The sequence below is a fragment of the Cyprinodon tularosa genome, unplaced genomic scaffold, assembly GCF_016077235.1.
Source record: "Cyprinodon tularosa strain WSP-4 unplaced genomic scaffold, ASM1607723v1 ctg101, whole genome shotgun sequence".
Taxonomy (NCBI): domain Eukaryota; kingdom Metazoa; phylum Chordata; class Actinopteri; order Cyprinodontiformes; family Cyprinodontidae; genus Cyprinodon; species Cyprinodon tularosa.
The window spans coordinates 852,186-875,256 of NW_024037794.1; the positions used below are offsets into that span (position 1 = coordinate 852,186).

At 39.1% G+C, this 23,071-nt stretch overlaps 2 protein-coding genes across 3 annotated transcripts; one reads left to right on the forward strand and one right to left on the reverse strand.

Moving 5' to 3' along the window:
* The first annotated feature begins 897 nt into the window (after window positions 1-897).
* kif20a (kinesin family member 20A) lies at window positions 898-11,732 on the forward strand. 2 transcript variants are annotated; one of them, XM_038277574.1, is made up of 19 exons: window positions 898-1,066; window positions 1,890-2,069; window positions 2,776-2,880; window positions 2,983-3,102; window positions 5,045-5,183; window positions 5,275-5,450; window positions 6,606-6,705; window positions 6,892-7,104; window positions 7,256-7,367; window positions 7,485-7,559; window positions 7,630-7,773; window positions 7,856-8,024; window positions 8,201-8,356; window positions 8,568-8,707; window positions 9,340-9,442; window positions 9,576-9,774; window positions 9,851-9,942; window positions 10,046-10,183; window positions 10,928-11,287. In XM_038277574.1, exons 2-19 carry the CDS (start codon window positions 1,902-1,904, stop codon window positions 11,285-11,287), a joined length of 2,709 nt encoding a protein of 902 aa, XP_038133502.1. In that variant the 5' UTR covers window positions 898-1,066; window positions 1,890-1,901. The 2 variants fall into 2 exon arrangements, with proteins under 2 accessions (XP_038133502.1, XP_038133509.1); XM_038277581.1 differs by lacking the exon at window positions 898-1,066 and having other exon boundaries at window positions 1,902-2,069; window positions 10,928-11,732.
* Window positions 11,726-22,316, reverse strand: cdc23 (CDC23 (cell division cycle 23, yeast, homolog)). The gene is made up of 16 exons (XM_038277596.1): window positions 22,156-22,316; window positions 21,784-21,856; window positions 20,770-20,907; window positions 20,628-20,670; window positions 20,419-20,524; window positions 20,185-20,317; window positions 19,921-20,098; window positions 19,740-19,837; window positions 19,525-19,606; window positions 16,842-16,995; window positions 13,210-13,329; window positions 13,052-13,127; window positions 12,908-12,969; window positions 12,400-12,478; window positions 12,099-12,215; window positions 11,726-12,021 (listed from the first exon to the last, which is right to left on the reverse strand). Exons 1-16 carry the CDS (start codon window positions 22,266-22,268, stop codon window positions 11,869-11,871), a joined length of 1,725 nt encoding a protein of 574 aa, XP_038133524.1. The 5' UTR covers window positions 22,269-22,316; the 3' UTR covers window positions 11,726-11,868.
* Window positions 22,317-23,071: the final 755 nt, after the last annotated feature.

Below are 23,071 nucleotides of genomic sequence, written 5' to 3' on the forward strand. Positions count from 1 at the left end.
GGGGTGCCATGTCATCTGCTGGTGTTGGTCCATTGTGTTTTCTGAGGTCCAGGGTCAACGCAGCCACATACCAGGAAGTTTTAGAGCACTTCATGCTTCCTGCAGCTGACCAACTTTTTGGAGATGCAGATTTCATTTTCCAACAGGACTTGGCACCTGCACACAGTGCCAAAGCTACCAGTACCTGGTTGAAGGACCATGGTATCCCTGTTCTTAATTGGCCAGCAAACTCTCCTGACCTTAACCCCATAGAAAATCTATGGGGTATTGTGAAGAAGAAGATGCAATACACCAGACCCAACAATTCAGAAGAGCTAAAAGCCACTATTAGAGCAACCTGGGCTATCATAACACCTGAGCAGTGCCACAGACTGATCGACTCCATGCCACGCCGCATTGCTGCAGTAATACAGGCCAAAGGAGGCCCAACTAAATACTGAGTGCTGAACATGCTCATACTTTTCATGTTCATACTTTTCAGTTGGCCAACATTTCTATAAATCCTTTGTTTTTATTGGTCTTCAGTAATATTCTAATTTTCTGATATGATGAATTTGAGATTTTCATTTGTTGTCATTTGTAATCATCAAAATTAAACAAAATAAACATCTGAAATATATGAGTTTGTATGTAATGTATGAATATAATATACAAGTTTCACTTTTTAAATGGAATTACTGAAATCAATCTACTTTTTCATGATATTCTAATTTTATGACCAGCACCTGTATTTACACAATACTCAGCTGAAAACAACGCAGCCGTTACATATTCTTGTACGGTAGGGGGCGGTATGTACTACGAAGGTATTTCTATACATTAATAAAGAAAGAGAAGAAGAAGAAGAAAGCCGTCAGCCAATCAGAGAGTCGCTAAGCTGCGGAAACGCACAGTTCAAAAACTAAACGGTTTCAGTTAGAACCAGTCCGCTGGCGAGGACAGGGAGCCTGGGCTTTATAGAGAAACGGACTGTTCCTAAATCGAACCGTTTTATTGTTTTTATATAAACTAATTGAAGAAATTGAAAGGAAATTCTGGAAATTAATCGGAGACCTTTGCTTTAAAGGTGGGTCATTTGTTTAATACGAATTCATATGTCACCTCGGAGAAATAGCTTTTAGATATATGTGCCACTTTGATGTAAATAGTTTCCAGTAACTAAAGTAACATATATATATGTATATTTGCAAGTGTATTTAAATGTCCAGCGTAATGAACCTGTTGTTTCAACAATTTGCGGAACATAAAATACACGGTTAAACACATCTTGAGGCTCGCGGGTTAATGTTTATCCTAGCATAGCACAATAAAGAAAATGTATTATTAACACTTTGCAGGAGGTCTCCCTTACCCGACCTTTATAACTATCATTGTGTTCATGTCACTAATGGTAATAACCTTAAAACATTTACAAAAGCGAGGAGGGAAAAAGTTCTGCTATGCAGTACACTCTCCTGCCGCTAGATGCCGCTACAGCTTCGGCACCGCATTTGAATAAAAAAAAAAGCGATCTTCTATTTAATCTAAACACATCTTAAAGCAAACGAAAGAGATGTGAAGTGTCGGCTAATCTGTTTTGTATAATTTAGAATACGTCTAGGATTGTGAGTTAAAAGATTATTAAGTAGACGGGTTTTATTTGTTTTTTGGAGAAAAAAAAAACTAGTTTAGCCTGTTTTCCATTTTCTGCTCTCACTTTACATCAGGAGCTTAGAATGTTTTTCCAACAAGATGCAGCCTGATTAGATCATGTTCTCTTAGGTCAATAAATCTGCCTTAATACAATGAATTAAAAAAAAGGGTTTGGCATTAGTCATCATGCAAATGTAGAGGAGCATGTATTTTCACATCCCAGCTCTCATCCCAAACAAATTCATGACTATTTGCAGCTACAGGAAAGCATGGCTCAGTGCTTGTCTTCCCCATATGGAGGTTACTCAGATGGTGAGGAGGAAATGGCTGTGTTTGAGTCCACAGCAGCAGAGCATGGAGGCATGGCAAGGCCACGTCTAACTGAGATCTCTGTCATTTCTCCTGGGCTTGAAACCAGGCCAACCATCACACAGACGGTGAGACTCCACAAAAGCATGTTTTTGTTTTTTCCTTCTTGTCACACTCTTATTGATATAAAAAGGGACACTGTGTAAGATTTACATACATCTACTGGGGCACTAGTGGTCTGGTAAATAAGAAAAGACAGAATGGTACCTTTTATTAAATTACTTTACCTGTCCTGCAGAAAGGCTGCAACCTTTGTCGCCCTTCTGCCTCATAAAGGATCTCCATTGGATGAAAGCTGCACCAATGTAGATTCTTGTTTTCTTTAAGTTATTACGTTTTTCTTTCTTTTTGGTTTGGATGGCCCTCCATTGCAATAGAAAGTGCAAGGTAGAATCCTCTACAGTTATTTTTGCTTGTTTTAAAATCCTCTGCCATTGACAACATGATACAGGTAAAAATGCATAAGGATAAAACATTTTGTCCCCTTTCAGCTACTCTAATTAAAAATGGCGACTTAACATGGTATCTCTCATCGGGTATTAATAAACTTCTAATTCTAAGCTATGACATCGCTTTCATTTTTATGTGATGCTATTATTCTTTGGCAGAATATTTGTCACACACTGTCCCTAATTTGTGTCAGTAAAATGTTAAAGAAAAACTTCATTTTACATGTTTGTATCTTTATTTCATCTAAACTAATTTTTTATGGAAATAAGGTAACTAAAATAAAGTATTAGTTTTGGAAAGCCTATTATCTTTTATTCTCTATAGAAAGTTGCTGTGAAACCTGGCAGCCCTGATGAGAGGTCCTCTGAAAAGGTGAAAGTTTTTCTGCGCATTCGCCCACTCACTGACTCAGAAAAAGGAGAGGAGCAGGTAGGACAATCTAATGTTTGTAGCTATTGTCTGATTTTTTTTTTTTTTTTTTTCTTGTCTCTAACAAAAAAAACATTTATTTTTTCCTCCACTTTTTTCTAGGGATGTGTGGCTATCCAGGACGAAGAGACATTGCTGCTCAAAGCACCAACTGACTCTCAGAACATGAGGGCAGCAGAGAGAGGCATTACCCCGAACGTTCACAAGTTCAGTTTCTCAAAGGTAGGAGAATCACGGTGTTGCCTGTTTTTCTTAAAGGGGTCATAGAATGATTATATAGAGTATTTGGTGCTGGTCCTTAAGGTCTCTGAATAGGATGTGTAACATTGGTTGGGCTGAAATTGGCATATTTGCTGTTCTATGATCCCTAATGTAAGCCTGGTTAAAAGCCCTAGAATAAAAATACAGGTTTTCTTCCTTTTATGGTATGCTCGTGAATATTTAGATGATCTGTGCTCTGATTGGTTGGTTTACAATAGGGCTGAACGATTAATTGCATTTGCAACAATATCGCGATAGGATAAAATGACATTTTCTAACCGCAAAGGAAGAGCTTTGACTGGTCGTGTGATGGGGGTGACGCTTTAGCAAAGTAATACGGAGGGAAACTATATCATCCACAACTAACCTGCTGAACAATGGCCTCAGGCTGGACAAAAACTGAAACAACTGAAGGTCTGGTACCAAAGAGGAACAGTAAGTCACTTCTGTGGCATTATTTTGGCTTTAAAAAAGAAGACGCTGCGCAACGTCACGTGTTGTGCCGGACATGCCTTGCTATTGTTGCTACCTCACAAGATAACACGACGAACCTTTATAAACACTTGTAAAATCGCCACAAGGCTCTGTATGATAGTTGCATGGCTAGAATGGCAACTAGCAGTGCCTGAACGTCAATTAAGCAAAGTACCACCCGACAGGGATCACTGACCGAACTGTTTGAAAGTGTTACTCCTTACGAACAAAATGTGAAACGGCACACTGAAATAACTCTGGCAATAACGGAGTTTATAGCGAAAGACATGATGCCCGTCAGTATAGTGACCAAACAAATCTGTTTCATAATACTTAGATTGATTTAAAGTTTAAATCAATCTAATTATTATGAAACAGATTTGTTTGTATATGTTTAAGAAGACGTGAGAAATTAAACCGAAATAATCGCATTAAATCGCAATGTTAAGATAAAAAAATCGCAATTAGATTTTTTTTCCAAAGTCGCTCAGCCCTAGTTTACAACGATCGAAGCTGCTGAACAAAGACTCATCAAAACAACAAGCACTGACTCAGTGAAACATCGACATTGTTGATATGGTAGTGTGACCAGACGTCCTCTTTTTTTTTTTTTTTTTCCCCGACATGTCTTCTTTTCATACCTGAAAAGAAACGTCAGGGGGAATTTCAAAATCATCCGGAATTTTGGTTGACTACAGTGCAACACGTAGTTGAAACACACCGGGCATTCGAACCAAGCCTTCCTGCTTTGAACTGTCCAAGATTTTGAAAGCTGTCTTCAGTAAAATGCTTCAAGCAAATGAACAGCTGAGCATCAAACTTTGCAGGGATCTTCTGATAGACAAAAATAATCCATGCCTGTCGAGTCTTCGGATCCTTGGGAGGACTGTGGAAAAATATCCCCTTTCTCCGAGCAGCCTGAAACACTGCATTTACGCCAGTGGTCCTGGCTCAGAGAAACTGCCTGCTTTCTAATTCTTGTAGAAGTAAATACAACTGTAGGCTAAATAGCTAAACTAGTGTCTTACATCTTCATGACCATTATTCATGTTCTTGGTCCAGTGAACCAGTGGGCTGGGCTGTATATCAATTTCAGGGTGTGACAAAAGTACAGGCCAGAACCAAATAAGGCAACATCCCCGAGATGACGTCAACTCTGGGCTTCGTTTGGATTTGCCCGTTTAATTGTGGAAGTTTAGAATTATGAGATTTCCAGAGAAATGAGGTGTCGATGGGGTTCTAAGTTCTCTGTACGTCCATTTCACCCACTGAACTATTGTTATTCATCTATAACAATGTAAACTGGGTTTGCATTCTATGACCTCTTTAATAACTAAGATGTGGATAGAGACTGGACTCTTTTGATTAACATACTGTTATTTAAAAACTGGCTGATCTTAATACTAAATCTATCCATTTCCCTTCATAGATATTTGGTCCAGAAACAACTCAGCAACAGTTCTATGAGGGAACAATGAAGAGGATGGTGAATGACGTTCTTAGGGGAGAAAACAGGCTCCTCTACACTTATGGCGTCACTAACTCTGGAAAGACTTACACAGTTCAAGGTGCATGAGCTCTTTAATGTAAATGTGCTGATTGACTAATCAGTCAAATTACTTAAATTCAGAGCTTCAAACTGAAACGCTTTCTCTTCAGGAAACAGTCGAGAGGCTGGCCTGTTGCCGCGAGCTTTGGTGTCTCTGTTCAGGAAGCTGCAGGGTCGTCTCTATGGTGCTATGGATCTGAAGCCGGTCATGTATCAGGATGTGAGGCAGCTGGACACCGGTGAGATCAAGGCAGAGGAAATCCGGCGGAACTCCCTACTCAAAGAGGTAAGATATGTTTGTAACAATTGATCATAAAATGATCTTGAACCTTCCAACAATGAATACAGTTCCAGTGAAAATATGTTTACAGCTTGCCAAAATGTATTTTATTTCAGTATTTTGTTCCTGGGATTGATATTATTGATCTAGATACTTTTGCCTCTTTTTGCTTGACTTTGTAAAAAAAAAAATTGTTGCCTTTATCCTGTTGAACAAATGTACTTAAAAGTTGTATATTATTCTGCCCTTATTATGTCCCCTATAGGAAGCTTTATGATAAAAAGATGTCTATAGCACTACATGGGATTTCATTTGTCATGAAATATAGCTTCTTTTCTTCCGTCGGAGCAAAGCTGACTTTCTTATCAGTGTCGCTTGTTTCGTGTTGCTGCCACTTTACATCTGTAGGCTTAGCAAAGTCTGAGAACTGTCTGGGCAACTAAAAGTACATAAACACCTTAAAACAAAGATTCTACTAAAAGAGCCATTTATTCATCTTAACTTGTAGCTGGAATCAACGCCGTCTGTCCAACCACCACCCGTTGATCAGAGAAAGTGGGTTTTTACGAGCGCCAACATAGGTGCCTCCTGGATTTGAAGTTCTTGCATTGCTGTCATCCAGATGCTCTTTTTCACTGGACAGGGAGGGGCTGCTGCTCTGACAGTAAAACTCGGGCAGATTACTCAGATATGTAATTGAATTAAAAAGAGAGGTTGATGTTCTACTTGCTGGGCATTGCTGCCTGAGGCATCTCCACCAGTGCCTTGAACAAGTGGGCCTTGTACACTCCTGGGCTTTAGCGGGTCATCAACTGGGGACCACCAGTCATGGATCTTCCGCTCCTTTAACCCCCAGTACTCTTGGTGGAGGAGCGATGGCAGGGATCTCTCCCTACCAACCCCTTATTGATGCCCTAGGTGTTAGGCCCCCATCCCCTATCTCTCCTCCTTAGCCATAGCCAGAAACTGACCTTCTTTGCAAAATCCCTGATTGCTTTGCGATTTCTAGCTTTTGTGCATCAGAGGTGATGTAGCAGGATGCTGAGGTACTTATAAAGCTGTTCCACTTCAGTGGCAATGATGAGGGGATTTTTAAAGGTTTTTAATGAAAAAACGGTTAGGCAGGTATTAAAATTAATGACCTGTTGTGATTTGTTACAGGACGAATTTCAAACCACTCGTCGAGATGGTAACACCACCATCTGGGACAGCGGCATTGGAGGACTGTCTTCCATCAGTCACACTGCCACTCAGCTGGAAGGTCAGACAAAAGCTCAGAAATCTGTCTCTGAAGTTTTTTTTTTATGAAGTATTTAGGTAGTTTATTGTTTAAAGATAAACACATGGAGTTCGTATGAAATAAAACCATAAACTATGTTGTTTGCTTCCCTGCAAAATCAGCTATTAAAAAAAACATAACTGGTGGATACTCCCTCTCTATCTACAGAAACGGACAGCGTGTGCCTGGATCCCGACAGCCTTTCTCTCAGTGGAGGCGGCGATTTGGAAGAAGGGGTGCAGTTTTCCATCTGGGTCTCCTTCTATGAGATCTACAATGAGTTTCTGTATGACCTTCTGGATGCTTCACCCTCCCAGCAACCCCGAAAAAGGGTAACTCTGCGACTCAGTGATGACAAGCAGGGAAACCCCTACGTCAAAGGTCATTCTGACTCTTTTGGAAGAATAACTTTAGTGGATGTTTTTAGTTAATGTATTACAATGTGTTAGATTTAAGCCTTCTAACAGTTTTTGTTCTGTGTTTTAGCTCCACTGTTTTGGTTTAAGGGATCTTTCTCCTTTTTGTGTCATAGATCTGACTTGGATCCAGATTCGCAGTGCTGAGGAGGCGTGGAGGATCCTGAAGGCTGGGCGTCGTAACCAGAGCTTCGCCAGCACTCATCTAAACCAAAACTCCAGCAGGAGGTTGGAGCATGCCGCCCCTTTCTTTCTTAAAACTTTCTTTAGACTGAGCTCCACTGTTTTATTTGAATTGTACTTGATGGTTTTTTTTTTTCTTGTCAATCTCTATTTCTTATTTAGCCACAGCATCTTCTCCATCCGTGTTCTTCATGTTCACCCTGAAGCCAGTTTAGACCAGGCCATGCACATCAGCGAGTACGTTTTCATCCATTTTGTTTTTTAATATAGCTTGTAGTAGTGAATCTAAAAGTTGTATTGTTTGTAGATTGGCAGTATGTGATCTGGCCGGGTCTGAGCGCTGTAAAGAGCAGCGAGTCGGTGAGAGGATGAAGGAGGCCAGCAACATCAACACCTCCCTCATGACGCTGGGGCGTTGCATCGCCGCTTTGAGACACAACCAGAACAACAAGTGCGTGAGGAAGGCTAAATATGAGGGATAAAATGATCAATTGGGTTTTTGACTAAGATGATTATCTAAAATTCCTTGACAGGTCAAGACCACCTCAGGTGGTGCCCTTCAGGGACAGCAAACTGACCCGTGTCCTACAGGGCTTCTTCTGTGGCAGAGGGACCTCCTGCATGGTGGTCAACATCAATCCATGCGCCTCAATCTACGACGAGACCCTTCAGGCCCTCAAATTCTCTGCTATAGCTACACAGGTGATAACACTCTTTGGTGTGGAAGTTCTTAGTTATGGTGCAAAGTTGGCTGGTTTCAAAAGTAGAGTGTGTTTTCATCAACCTAATGCTTAAACATCTGACATTTTAAATGCCAGCTGCATTTTCTGTAACATGTTAAGAGAAATCTTCATCAACTTAACCTGGTTTAATTTCAGCTTGTCCATGGACCGTCCACAAAGACCAGAGTGGCCTACATCCTGTCCCTGCTCCGAGAGCCTGCGGCAAACTGCAATGAGAGCACCCTCATAGAAGAGGAGGAGGAAGATGAAAGTGATGTCGAAGATGGAGATATCACCCAATTGGATGTAGATGTAATGTCGGCCATTGTTTTTTATTCTTAAATAAGATGATATTTATCTGTTTAGCAAAGCCAAGAGCTGAGCTCAGTCCCATTAACTGAAGTTTAATTACGGTTTTTTGTTGAATTTTAAGGTGATTTAAATGTGTGATGTGAAAACTGCCTCTAATATCTAAAGCCCAAAGAGTTTCCATTAATATACCTGGTAACTTTGTGTTGTTTAGTCTCTACTGCGAGCCATCGAGGTCCTGAGGAAAGGAGTTTGGCGTGAGCGGGAGGAAAAAAAAGCCCTGGAAGCTAAAGTGAGACTGGAGGTCCACTCAGAAATGATGGAAGTCATCACAAAAATGAAAGAGGACTTTGCGTATGTATGCTTTGTCTTTATCTTTTTAGTTTGAATCTAAACAATCACACCACAGGGGTCAAAATGAAAGATTGGATAAAGTGGTCACACCAACCTTGATAGCAAAGTTGTGACCCAACTTTCAATTTTCTGCATTTTTTAATGCATCGACATCCTTCAATTGACATTTACCTCATTGAATTTTACTTCTTCTGTTTAAAGCTTTAATGTTTTGGGTTTTTTTTTTTTTTTTTTACATTTATTTTCTATAAAATTAAAATTATATATTTTTCTTGTTCTAATATCTTCTTAGATAAGTTTGAAACTTGTTTCGAGGCCTTTACATTCTATATATTTTTTTCTTTAGTAGTTCTTACAGACAAAATAGGCTTCACAAACTATTATTGTAAAATAATTTAAGTTGGATTTCTTAAGCCCAAGATCTTTGAATCGGTCCATAATGGTTGATAACAATCCATTTCTGTTAAATGTTTTGTACTGTTAAAAACTGATTTTGAGTTGAGGTTAACTCTAACGGTTAATTCTGTGTTACATTAAGATGAAGAAAATCTGCTTGATATTAAAGAGGTACATGAAGGTATCAAATGCTGTGCTGGAATGTGGTGATAAGTGCAACATCTTCTATCCAACAGGGAGACCTTAGAGGTTGAGAAAGGTCTGATTGAGCAGAATTATGAGAACAAACTAAGTATTCTGGAGAAACATCTAAAGAAATACTACAACCAGCAGCTGAAGGTAAGATTTAGTTGGCTTTCAGTGATTTTAATGGTTTTACAGAAAATAAATGCTTTATTGAATTTAAAGCTTGTGGATTAGGTCTATAGACTGTTAGGAAACGTTTTGATCCATTAAATTGATCGCCTCGTAGGAACGTGATCAGGAGATTGAAGAACTGAGTGCTGCTCTTGAAGAAAAGAGAAAGAAGGAAGATGTCCGGCCCATAACGGCCCCAGGCGTAGACTCTGAGGAGCCGCGGCGTTCTCTCCGCCTTTCGGTTCAGGCAGAAGTGGGCAGACTGCGCAGTGAGCTGGACCAGTGTCGCGCTGAGCTTCTTACCAAGACCCAGGGTATAGTCTGACCTCAGTGATGTTTAAGTCGTGTTGGTGTTAGTATACTATTAAGACATTCTGTTTGCCTGTGCAGAGATGGAAATGCTGAGGATGAAGCTGGAGGTACCGGGTTCAGCCGGCGTCCTCACCACCTCAGCTGATCGCAAGCTGCAGGAGGGTCAGCGGGTCAGTAACTCGGGCACCGCTACAAAGACGTTTTTTTTTTGTTTTTTTTTATGATTGTCTTCCCTCTAAAAGGCGCTAAGAATACGCTTCCCCCTCCCAACAGAACCTGCGGCAGCTGCGCCAGGATCTCCAGAAGCTGGGAGTGGACCTGCAGTCTAGTGAAAGAGCTTGTTGCCGCAATACAGGAGCAGAGAGGCTGCGCCAGACACTTACAGCTGCAGATGAGACACTAGCCAAACAGGTAAGTAGGCACACTGTAAAAGATCTTCGAAAATTAACCCAATCTATATTAGTGTAACTACAGATACATATTGGTGAATAAGGCTTTCAATTCAGTTTACTTATATAGCACAATTCAAAAAAAGTGTCATCTCAAGGCTTTTTAGAGACAATTCTACCATATCATACATGGAAAAAGCTTATTTCATTTCAAAGCTTATTTCAATCATTATATCCAGAAGTCATATTTTCATATTAGGAGATACAGAGAGATGCATTTATTTCTTTGTTTGGAGGATAATGGCTTACAGCTAATAATACAAAATACTTCCCTTAAAGTAGAATTTTGTGTAAGACCTATAATTATTTTCAATACAGTTTTTGTAGTCAATCCTAATTTGGGGCCCTCTGTTATTTTCTATTAGCTGATCTAGAATCAAACATATTTAACACTTGAAATCTGTAATGTAATCTTTTTCTTTTTTTTTTTATTGAATTGTGAAATTTCATTTTATGTTCTGATTATGATGTAAACAGTTTGTTTCCTTTCTCATTTTGAAATATTCTTTTTTTCCCCCTTTTGCTTTCTAACACTGGTTGCAAACCAGCTTTTAAACTGAAATTAGGATTCTAACATCCTCACCAGGTGATAACTGGGCTGGAGCATGTTGCACTTTTATCATCTAATCATTGCCAGCTTCATCCTCCTCCTCCTCCTCTCCCTCTGTGGTCCTGTCTAACCCTCTCTCCACTGACTTCTTCTCAGAACCAGATCCTGATGGAGCTTCAGAATGACCTTACGCTGGTCAAAGCAGACTTACGACAGAAAGCAGAGATGCTAGCAGGGCGCTCCCAGCCGCCGCAGAGTTTTGCTGTGCCTTCTACTTCAGGCTCCTGCAAAAAGAGGGGCTGCGCGGCCACGACGAGCGAAGCCGAAAACCATCCGCCACAGAAACGTCACTTTTTCCAGTCCATGTTCCCGACGCGTACCCCGACCCGTAAATGCAACACTCGTATGGCTGATGAAGAAAGCTTGACTCCGTATTCAAGAATTTTGCGTTCTCGCCAGCCGTCCCCACCTCCCAGCCCCTTCCGCACCCCACACAACATCAGAGGAAAATACTGAGCTTTCAAAAGCCTGCAATTAAGCTTTCTGGTGTTACGTAAGGACTAATTGCTGGGTATCTTTATACTTTTGTTTTTCCTTTTATCCACTTTGAAGTGCAGTGGTTTTACACTTGATGCCAGTAAAATAATCAATTCTTAAAATTTTCTCTCATGACTCAAGGACTGTAAGGTCAGAAGTGTGCACGTTTGTATTTGCATGACGGCACCAGTGTATCCATTTAAGCTGCATCTAATTGCAAGGGAAAAACTCACAGCTACAATTGAACCATTTACTTCCTGCTTTTTTTCTATGTGTTGTCTAAATATATTTAGAATAATTTTATAAAACTATTCTGTCTTGTCTTTATCGTTGTGTCTACATGCCAAAAGTTTCAAGCTTTGTTTCTTCATTTTGAGGAATTTTCTTGTTCAAAATAAAAATGAATATTCTTTGGCATTTTAAAGATGCGTTCTGGTGTTTTTATTCTATCAAATTAACAGATTTTTTTTCTCTGCAAATACATAAAGTGACAATCAAGTCAAAAAGAGAAAATATTTTTGATGCCTTCTTTACATTGTCCATTTTAATTACTGTGAAAATCATGGCGTAAAGGAGATAAGGTTCAGAGGAGACACCCTCCTGACTGGTGTGTTGTTGTTGGAGAGGGTACCAAACGGATCAGCTGAAGGCGTCTCGATTTGATCTCTGACCTGCGAGATCTGCCTCAGCAGAGCCTTCCCTTCTTCCCGAGCCTACAGAGCAATCAAACAAAAACTCAGTGTAATTATGGACTTCAAGACAGACGATCATTGACTGCTAGAACACTCACATTGAAGTCGCAGCAGCGCTGAGCACAAAGGGCCGCCTCGTCATAGAGCTTGTTTTTGAAATAATACTGACCCAGATACCGCAGAGCTGTGCTCACCTCCGCATGCTCCGGTTGTTCCTGATAGGAAAAAATACACACGGCTCATTCAAAAATAAAACATCAAAAGATAAGAATTAGAATTAGTTCTAATGCTTAACAGTACAAGACAGCTTGCAAGAAGTCAAACCTGATGGCGGCTCAAAGTAAAGATGTTCCCTTTTCGAAGCTTACCAGTAATATTCCGTTTGGAGAAAATACTTACACCACATGAGAAAATGTCTTGAATGTAAAGCATGTAACACTGAGCAGCATCGTCTGACTCGTTCAGCTGCTCATGGAGCCTGTGGAGGGACCACATATTACAGGGAAAATCACCTTCAATTCACCTAAACTGGGATTGGTACATCATCTTCTCACCTTTTGTGTGTAGTAACAAACCCACCTTTAAGCATATTACCATCACCTAATATCTTACTCTACTAAATTGTAATGTGACCAAAATGGAGTGCCTCTGTGATCTGAAAATTGTGTTTTGTTAAATTGCAAATCTAATTAATTGCCCTACCCTAGTATAAATACAGTAACCTGTTATTAAAAGTAAGTAGAAAATAATTAGCCTTTATATTGAAGCCTTGCATCAACCAAGTCTGTGAGGGAGCATAGAAATGGATGCAACAATATAAAAATGGAAAAGGGAATAATGTTTTATAGTTATCCATCTTTTTATTTTATTAGGTTTGCCTTTAAACAAAAAGTTGAGAAAAGCTTACTTTGCCAGTTTGAGTAGAGCCATTTTTTCTACATCGCCGACAGAATAAGCCCTCCAGTAGCACTGCACAGAAGAAGAAGGCATTTCTCTCAAACACACAAAAAAATTATTTTAAAAGAGTTGCTGATAACAAAAAAATGTCTACCTTCTTAGCTTCAACTTGCTGTGATAGTTTTTCGTAGCTTTCACCCAGTGCAACCAACATGCGTGAGTCGCTGGGTCTAAACAACAACAAAAACAAATCAGTGAGGCAGAGTTTAGAGTGTCTGAAAATGTCAACCCTTTAAGGATTTTTATCCAAACCTGAGCTGGTGAGCCTTCCGGTAATAATACAAACAGTAAAAGGGCATCTTGAGGATCTCATATGTCTGACCTAATCCATACCAGGCACGATAATCCCGCTTGTTCACTTCAATTGCATGCCTGGGGGAGGAGATAAAAAAAATTAGGCCCCTAGCAGTAAACTTTAAGTAAAACTATTTATTTTATTTTTTTATAAAGAGTAGTGAGGAGGACTTTTAAGAAGCCTAAGTCTCAAGCAGGAAAGATGGCAGAAACAGAGCTGATCCCCCACCTCAACAGGGGGGTAAAACTTCAACAATTACTCAATTATTACTGTGGAGAAAATATCAACCTTATCCCTGTAAGAGTGGCACAATATTTAACTATCTTACTGTAATTAATCCTCTTTTTTCCGTCCATCGAATTAGATGTTGGCTTCTTGTAGCGTCATAATTAATTTTTATTTTTTTAGATTAATTTCAGGATCATCTTGGCATTATAGGCAGTTTTTGAAATTGTAAAAATAACTGAAGTGCGTGTAAAGGATGAAACTGATCTAACATGAAACTTTAGGTTTTGTTAATCCAGAGTTAATATATCTAATCTTCTTAAATCTTTCTTTAAAGGACCTTTGTTGATGGTGCATCAGCCTCAGTATAGCTAAAAATCACGAGCTGATCCAGAAGCTGGCTGGGAAAAACTGCATCCAAGCCCTGATCTCTACTTCACAATTAAACAATGAAAAATTCATACATACATTAACTTAAAGGAGAAGTCCGGTCACATTCAGAATTCAAACTTCTGAAGGTACTTCAAATATGAAATTATTACATACTGTTCAATAAATGATAAGTGTTTTAATTAGGCTTGTCCCAATCCGATACGTGGATCGGATCGGGACGCCGATATTGGCAAAAAAATGCGTATCGGCAAAGCATGTAAAATGCCGATCCAGACTGCCGATCCAGTTTTTTTTTTTTTTTTATCCGGTCTGTATTTTCCAGTTTCGCCGATTGAAACGATCCATTCCACTATTTTGCACCAGTTGTGCCTGTTTTGCATTTTTATTAAAACTTACAGTAATACTTGCACCTTTAACTGTTTACGGTTTTACTGCTCACTGTGCAATTTCAGATTGCTATTCATAATTTTGTCCAGTTTGTGTTTATCTCTTAATAAACAGGTAAGTTTGTTGTTACCAAGCATTGTGTTTTATTCAATCTCACCTAATTTAGCTGGCTAGATGTTATCAAGAGTACTAAAACCCTTTTCAACATGAGTCTTACAACTAAGGCTAAATACTTTAACTTAAACTTAAATACAAGCTCGGATAGGCTGGTATCGGCCAGTATCGGTATCGAATCGGAAGTCCAAAAACAATATCGGTATCGGATCGGAAGTGCAAAAACCTGGATCGGGACATCTCTAGTTTTAATTAAGAGTTATTTTCATTTGAATGTGCTTTACACATTCAAATGAAATGTTTGCCCATGTTTGTCAAAGAGCACTACTGCCACCTACCGGTTTGTGACATCATGGTGCAGTATCGGCTGTTAAGCAAGTCCCGGTGCTGTATCTTGTGTTTGTCACTACGCGCTATTATCCAAGTCATCTTGAAAACATTCTTCTTTGAAATGTTGGCTACATATTACGTGTTTTTTTTCTCTGGCCAGAAGTTTGATGGTAAATCCTCCCTCTTCATGTTGGCAATCCAACGATGAACCCGTCAGCGGAGGATCATGAATTGGAAAGGTGAAATAACTAATTTTATTTCATTTTTACCCGAAGTATTACAACATCCAACTGCCCTTCACGTGGGCATTGTCAGTTTAACTATAGCTCTCGCAAATTTCAATGGGTAAGTCCTCTTGAAATCTTCAATAAATGTTGTTGTTTGCAGATGTGTCTATTAGTTCCCATTGATTTTGCTTGTAAAGCGGGGAGAATGGCGCTAAGCTTACCTCACAGTGACGTCACTGCCAGATGTCAGGAGTGAGGTGTTACTATATTTGGGCAAAAATGGCAGGTCCCTTACCCAGTGATCGCAACAAAAATTGTTTTTTTTTTTTACTGATTAATGCTAAATTCATTAAATCACCACAAATGTATTAGTTTTAGGTATAGATATTGATGCATTGATTATTCCTTGCTGACCGGACTTTTCCTTTAAAACAGGTGCAGGGCAGCCAGTTCCTCAGGGTCAGGATCCTACAAATTTTAGATGAATCCTAGATCCAACATATCAAATCAAATGGAGGAATTATCTCTTTATTACGCTGTCAATTTCACCAGAGTCCTCTTCTTCATCTATTTCCTTGATTCAGGCATGGAGGACCAGGGAAATATCTAAAAAAATACAGAATACCAGGGCAAAAGGACTGGAATTACCCACCCCTGACTTAAAATGTCAATCTTTGCCATCTAAAGATAATAATTTGTAGTTTTTAACCACCACCAAAAACCACATATTTATTTTCAGACACTGAAATGCTGCAAGAACTCCCCAAAAGTTTGACCGACTTGGGCAGCTGTCGCTAGAGATTCCCAGTGCGAAAGCCTGCTGGTATGCTCTAAACCTGTGTTTTTCAAACCTGGTCCTCAAGGCACACTGCCCTGCATGTTTTAAATGTTTCCCAGCTTTCACACACCTGTTGTCAATTGATAGCAGATTATCCGGCTTTGCTGAACTGCAATCATCTGAATCAGGTTTGCTGAACCTCAGAAACATCCAAAACATGCAGAGCAGGGTGCCTTAAGGACCAGGTATGAAAAACACAGCTCTAAACAATTCCAGAATATTTAAAGGTGGGATCATAATCTTGGTGATCAGATGGCATGGATTAAATTTGGAGATGTACTTCCTCGCTTAATACATTCCTACTATAACTACTATATCTTCCCACTCATTACAACAAATAAAGCCACTAGCTCGAAAGATCTGGCTAGCTCAAATGGTAGTCATCCGCCCTGCAAACAGGAAGCCTGGGGTCGTATCCCAGCGGGGGGATGAGCTGCCAGTGTGGGTCCTTAGGAAAGACCCTTTACGCTAATGCCTGCTTTGGGGAGTGGCGAAATAGTGGTTAGGGGGTATTGTGCTTGGAATCCTGAGGTTCTGTGTTCACGGACTGGCACTCTGGCTCCCTAAGCAAAGACCATTAACCCTTAAGGGGATGAGTTAAATACAGAGTTAATTTTGTTGCTCTGTACTTGAGACAATGTAATGACAAAAAAAAACAAAAAAAAACAAGATTCTGTAGAAGCCTGTTCGCCTGTGAGTGGCTGCAGAGAACACTGTACGACCAAAATTGTTGTATCCCAGGTTTGTTTTTTATCAGTGGTGAAATTATTGCTGTGTGAACCAGCCTTAAGTGTCATCATGATCTAAACTCTGTACTCATTTAATATTTCTTCAATGGTAATTCATAGCGCATATGTTTTTTATGACAGGGTGTGACGGTCAAACAAACAGGATCTAAGTTTGAGTTCTCTCCTTATTTAGTCCCACTGAGCAGCTAGCTTAATCACTCACTCACCCTGAACTCCTTCAGGTTAAGTTAGGAGCTCTGAGAATGTTTTGGAAGACAGACCCAGCTCTGCATATTTAAAGCTCTACACCTGTAAGAGAGGTCCAACAGCAACTAAAGTTGTCCAACCTGTAGGCCTGGATGGCAGCTGAAGTATTCTTCATTTCCATGTACTCATGGCCCATGAGGGTCCAGGCTCCAAGACAACGGGGGTTCAGTTTGAGGGCCCGCTGGAAGTACAGAGCCGCTTTCTCATGCTGAGAGCGTAAGCTGTAATAGTTACCTATAAATCAAACACATTAATAAACAGAAACCCTCCATGAGCATTTATCATTAGAGTTTCTGGTTTCAGGATAATGTTTAGACTTATTTTCAACTGCAGGAACAGCTAATAAAAAAAAACAACATTTTCAGTCAGTTTTTTTTTCCATTTATCTTTTGCCAAATTAAATATCACAAACCAACAATAAGTCCATCAGACAGCTGCATCTGGTCCAAACATAAAGCACTGTCACTACCCGATCCGTTCCGGAAGCATCATCCGTACCATCAGCTCATTTGCCCAACCAGATACACATCCAGGTCGCCCTCGATTTTACTTTGTAAAAAACCTAAATTACATTTTTCCATCCTGAAAAATAGTAAGCATACTAAACTATAATGTATTAAAGGTTAATAATGTCTTTCCTGAGAAGATAAATGCATTAAAATCGTCCTTGACGGAAATGGGATCCTATGCTACTTCCAGAAGCTAACTTTTTCAGCTTTCGATTTAAGAATAAGACTTAAATAGACTTTATTATCATTTTGTACACACAGAGTGTACACAAAAAGAAATTTTGTTTCATACAGTTTTCAATACATTTCCATAAAGTGCAGCAGTGATAAAATGTAAGCAACAGTGATAAATCAAGTCTTTTTAATAACTAAAAAAAAAAAAAAAAAAAAAAACTAAGTTAATCGTGATTTAATCCTATTTTGCTGGACTACTCTGAGCATGTCCGATAATGATGTCAGATAAGCTTCATATCTGAGAACATTTAAAAAGCATTGAATTGTCAAAGCAAAGTCATAACAAATATTTTAAAGATTTGTATCAGCATTCTTTAGTGATTGAATGATAGAAATAAGTACTTTTAGAACCAAACATTCTTTATGGCGACCTGGATGAATATCTGGATGCACATGTGCAAATGAGCCGAGGGTACGGATGGGGTAGTGACAAAGCACATCAGCCCTGTTCTGCAGTCCTTCCACTGGCTCCCTATAGCTAAGAGAATAGACTTTAAAATTGTTCTGTTAGTATATAAATCACTGAATGGATGAGCACTTTGATAAATAACAAATTTGTCAGTGTATCAACCTCCCAGACCACTCAGGTCTTCTAATTCCTGCCAGAACTAGAACCAAACACGGAGAAGCAGCATTTAGTCAGTCTCCAAGACTGGAGAAGTGCTGAAAGCTTGAGTTCTTTGCCACGATTTTCTAAATTTCCTACACCTAGAAACATGAAAGGTGTGACATTAATTTAAATTTAGCTCACTGTGTCGATGTGGTTTGTGGAAGGTCTCTACCATATTTCCTCGTAAACTCAGTCGGAACCAGATGCAGAGTGTCCATCAGGGGTAATTTTAAGCCTTGTTGCCACAGAAAAGTATTAGGTCTTCGATTCAACTGCCTGGATGCTAATATGCTTTAATCTAAACTAGTTAATTGTGGGGATTTTTCTTGTACTAAATAAAACTAGTCAGTTGCACATTTTCTGCAGCATCAAACATGTTCTTCCATAGTTTGATCTGTAGCCAATCATCCATATTTTAATTAATTCAAAACAGCTTTTCTGTCCCTGATGCAGGAATCCATTCCCACTGCATAATGCTGCTACTACCATGTTTCACTGCTGTAACAGTATATCCGGGAAGATGAAGGGTTCTGCTACACAAACTGACAGCATCAGGGCTAAAATAATCAATATGGTCTCATCAAACCAGAGCATCTTCTTCCACATGTTTGGGAGCTGTAGGTTTCTTCTTGCCTCGCTGTCTCTAACCTCTGGGCCTCTGTGCTCAGCCTTCGATTATCTCCACACTGTTCAGCCTGCTTAGTTTAACAGTTCAATGACTTGTTTAAAAAAATTTGAGGTTCTATTATACACAGAATGTCTCAGTTAACTAATCTAGAAACTCCCAGAGTACAGAAGAAACAAAAATACAGTGTAACAATTTCAGATTTTCAGCATTAAGCATTAGAATTTAAGCATTTTGTTTTCACTATGGCTGCAGCAAACGATTATTTTGCAAATCGATTAATCTGTCGATAATTTTTTTTGATTAATGGATTAATAATCTAATAGCAAAAGGTTACTTTAATAAGATTTTAAATTAAACTAAACCAGGTGAAACTAAAACTTTTCCACTTGATGAATTCTGGATAGAGCGTATTGATGGACAAAAAAGATTTTTTAATCTTAAATGCAAAATTTTCATATTTTTTTTTACAATTTTGGTATAATTACTGCTCTAAGTGGGTTACTCTGTCAGCTAAAGACGTGTTTTAGAATCTCTATACTCCAGTTAACAATCAATAATCAATTAATCACTATTAACCCGATTGTTTCAGCCCTAGTTTCCACTTGACAATTTTACACAACCTTTTCTTGGCCTGTTGTATAAAATCTCAAATTATACTGACTTGTTTCAATGTAACAAACTCAAGATTATAAAGCAAGTTAAAAGATTATTCTGAAACCAAACTCAACATTAGACGGTGATTATGGTGGCTGTAATATGAACTGGATTAACTTATTGCTTACCGATAACGCAGCACGTCTCCACTCTGTACTTATCAATCTCCACCAGATTATGGGCCAGATAACTTAACTCAGGTTTCATACTCTGTAAGGACACAAAGTACCGATTTGATACAAAAACCAAGAAATAAAAGAATCCTGAATATTTTAGAAATCCACTTTGGTCGTACTGATTCATTCTCTAGTCTGAGGCGACACATTAGAAACTGGAAACTTACTTTGACATATAGCAAATTAGAGAAGGTGTCCATGTTGTCGATGCGATATGGATCTTGCTCCCTCAGCTCATTGAACAGCGTCAAAGCTTGATCGATGTCTTTGATAAGCAGAGTGAATACTGTTAGTCTTCCTACACACAAAGGATTTTTCTTGACATTTAAAGCCATCTTGAAAGGAAACCTCTGATGTTGTGGTAGGCTACGGCGATCTGCGAGATGATGTAGGTGCTCTTGGAGAAGCCGGCCTCGATGAGGTTTTGGTATTTCTGTAATGCCTCTTTGATCATTTGAAGCTCGGTGTACATATGAGCCATGAAGAAGTCTTTAATCCAGCAGTCAGGGAGAGAAAGGGACTTCAGCTGTAAAAAGAAAAAAAGAAAATAAATATAAAGAAGATGAAACAACAAACTATTTAGCTGGAGATGAACAATTTCTTTCTTGTTACCATTTCGATATTGGTGATGAGGTTGCTCAGCTCGACCCATGCGCCCCAGTGAAGAGGAAGAGCTTGAATGGCCTCCACAAACACTTCCACTGCCTCCTTCAGAAGGTCAAGCTTTCGTAAAACCACCCCATACCTGTTTCCATTCAAAAACATAAAAAACATTTGGTTTTACTCCATGTTTTTCTTTATTGAATCCCTGATGAGTGAGCACATCGTAGCAGAGGAAGCATTTACAAATATAGGGTGAAGCCGTCCAGCTCTCTTGCAGTGTGCTTCTTACTGAGCTCGACTCGCAGTTCACGCAGAGCTTCGTTGCGCACTTGTCCCTTTTCCAGAGGACCTAAACACCGCCGCACACAAAAAAAACCCACCCAAATGGTGTTTACAGGAAACCAGACAAACAGCTCCTCAGCTCTCATAAGCGTAAATTAGAAAGTCTTTACCCAAACTGTCCACAGTCTCATCATCTTTCTTTTTCTCGCCGGACTAAAAGCAGAAGAACGTTTAATAAAATGCCTCCAAAACAGGGTAATCCAACTTACACATGAATCCAGCCGATTCAAGCGAGTATTTAGAGAACCTTACCAGATAGCGAGAATACATGTAGAGGAAATAAGCCTTCTGACTGCAGCAGCCTTTTAGAAAGTAAGCAGCGCGGTCATACTCTTTCAGGTCAAAGTACGATTTGGCCAGTGTGAGTGCATCCAGGTCTTGAGCATCTTCCTGTATAAAACATAGATAAGGATATAAGAATATTAAACAATCACATAACTGCACAATTTCATCCCAGTTTGATTCTAGAAAGCTTTGTTATGATTAAATTTGATTTTATATTTACCGTTACTTAAAAAAAATCAGTAAGCAGGGTGAGTATATACTCTATGAGGCTTTTTCTTGCATGTTGAACACTTTTTAATCACATATTAGAGCTGTAACCGTACAAAACTCACGGTTTATCTTAACTTTAGCTGACCAGATAATCTATAATTTGTTGCATAGAAAGACTGCAAACAGGAACCTGTACAGTAAGATAGTCCTCAGAAAGTCTAGGGCTGCAACTAATGATTATTTTGTAAATCGATTAATCTGTCAATTATTCTTTTGATAAATCTTCTAATAATCAGATAGCAAAAGGTTCCTTAACATTTTTTTAGGAAATTAAACCAGGTGAAACTAAAACTTTTTCACTTTTGGAGTTTTGGATAGAGCATATAGAATTTTTTTTTCTATATTAAATGCAAATTGCTTACATATTTTTAAAAGCATGATATAATTACTGCTCTAAGTGGGCTGGTCTAAGATGGTTGAAACTGTATAAAACCTAGATATTTTCCAATACCAGTCCATTTTGTATTCTCCATTTTAAAAAGTTAATCACTGCATAGTGTTCTTCATTTGGTGCTTCTTCACAGGTGACTGCTGCGACCAAATAGAAGACATCTGGACGTTTTTTGTGGAACATGTCTTCAAGACTAAAAAAATTGTTGATGTGACAGTTGCTAACCTCTTAATGGAAAGAAAATAAATCAATCAAATCGTATCCCTATTGCTCCAATCATTCCTCTAAACTATTACATCCAGATCCTGGTTGTAACTGACCTCGGTGAATGGTGGTGCTGCGGGTAAATCATCCTTAGGGAGAGGATCCAAAGCAAACGCCAGTTCAGACGCCCTGGGTGTAAACAGTGTTGGAGTTAGTGTTACCAGTTTGTTTACTCATCGAAAAATAAGATAAGAAATTAAGATCTACACTGTATGACAAAAATTGCGAGCACAACTATAGACTTAATGCTAACCAATGTGATCTCTTCAAAAAAAATGGGACTCTACTATGATGTGCTGCAATGTAATGTTTATCAGCAGAGCTAATTTAGCTAACAAGAGATACCTGGCGTTCATTTGGGGTCTTTTTCTGAACTAAGCTAAGAAAAAAATCATATTAAGCGGCATAATCATATGTTACAGTCTTACCACTTGGCGCTATGCAAGAGTCCTCTCTCTTTACACAACGAAATGACAGATATTAGCTGTTTCTTGATTTGTGCCAGGTCTCCGAACTCACTACACAGAGCCGCCATTTTCATATTTCACTAAGCGAGCAGGTGATTGGTAGAATAAATAAGCTACGACATCAAACTTCCTGTTCCTTCTTTCAGAATAAAAGCTCTTCCTCTTCCTTCTTTCAAAATAAAAGCCCTTCCTCTTCCTTCAGAATAGACTTAAAACTTTTTTTAGACTTTAGACAGATTTTATTTGTCATGTGGTTTACACAAGTGTAAAACAATAAGAAATTTCGTTTGGAAACAGCTCACTGGACAATTTCATCTTTTTAAACTTGCAGCTTTGAAAAATAGTAAAAATGACTGTAAATTTACAGTTCTAACTTTTTTTTAAAAATATATATAATGATAAAATCTAATAAATATAATAATAAAATACAATACAATAATCCATTCTACAAAACATTCAGCAGTCTTATGGCAGTGGGGAAGAAACTGTTGTGGAATCTGCTGGACCTGCATCAAATGCTTCCAAGTCTCTTCCCAGAGGGCAGCAGGTAGTCCATGGTGGGGGTGTGAGGGGTCATTTATGATGTGACGGGCTCGGGACACACAGCGCTGGGATGAAATGTCTTTTATGGAGGGAAGAGGAGCCCCTGATGATCTTCTCTGCAGTTCTCACCACTCTCCTCACTTTCTTCCAGTCTGAGGCGCTGCAGCCTCCACAGCACACAGTGAGGTCAGAACGCTCTTTATGATGCCTCTGTAGAAGGTGGTGAGGATGGGTGGGGGCAGATGGGCTCTCCTCATCCTACACAAGAAGTACATGCACTTCTGTGCCCTTTTGATCAGTGAGGTGGTGTTTACATTTCAGGTGAGGGTGTCTG

Coding starts and splice junctions, on each gene's coding strand:
- kif20a (XM_038277574.1), top strand. CDS start 1,902: ATGGCTCAGTGCTTGTCTTCCCCATATGGAGGTTACTCAGATGGTGAG. Junction 7,368..7,484: donor AACCAAAACTCCAGCAGGAG/GTTGGAGCATGC, acceptor TTTCTTATTTAG/CCACAGCATCTTCTCCATCC. Junction 8,708..9,339: donor AAAATGAAAGAGGACTTTGC/GTATGTATGCTT, acceptor TCTATCCAACAG/GGAGACCTTAGAGGTTGAGA.
- cdc23 (XM_038277596.1), bottom strand. CDS start 22,268: ATGAAAATGGCGGCTCTGTGTAGTGAGTTCGGAGACCTGGCACAAATC. Junction 20,525..20,627: donor TGAGACTGTGGACAGTTTGG/GTAAAGACTTTC, acceptor GGCGGTGTTTAG/GTCCTCTGGAAAAGGGACAA. Junction 20,099..20,184: donor TCATCACCAATATCGAAATG/GTAACAAGAAAG, acceptor TTCTTTTTACAG/CTGAAGTCCCTTTCTCTCCC.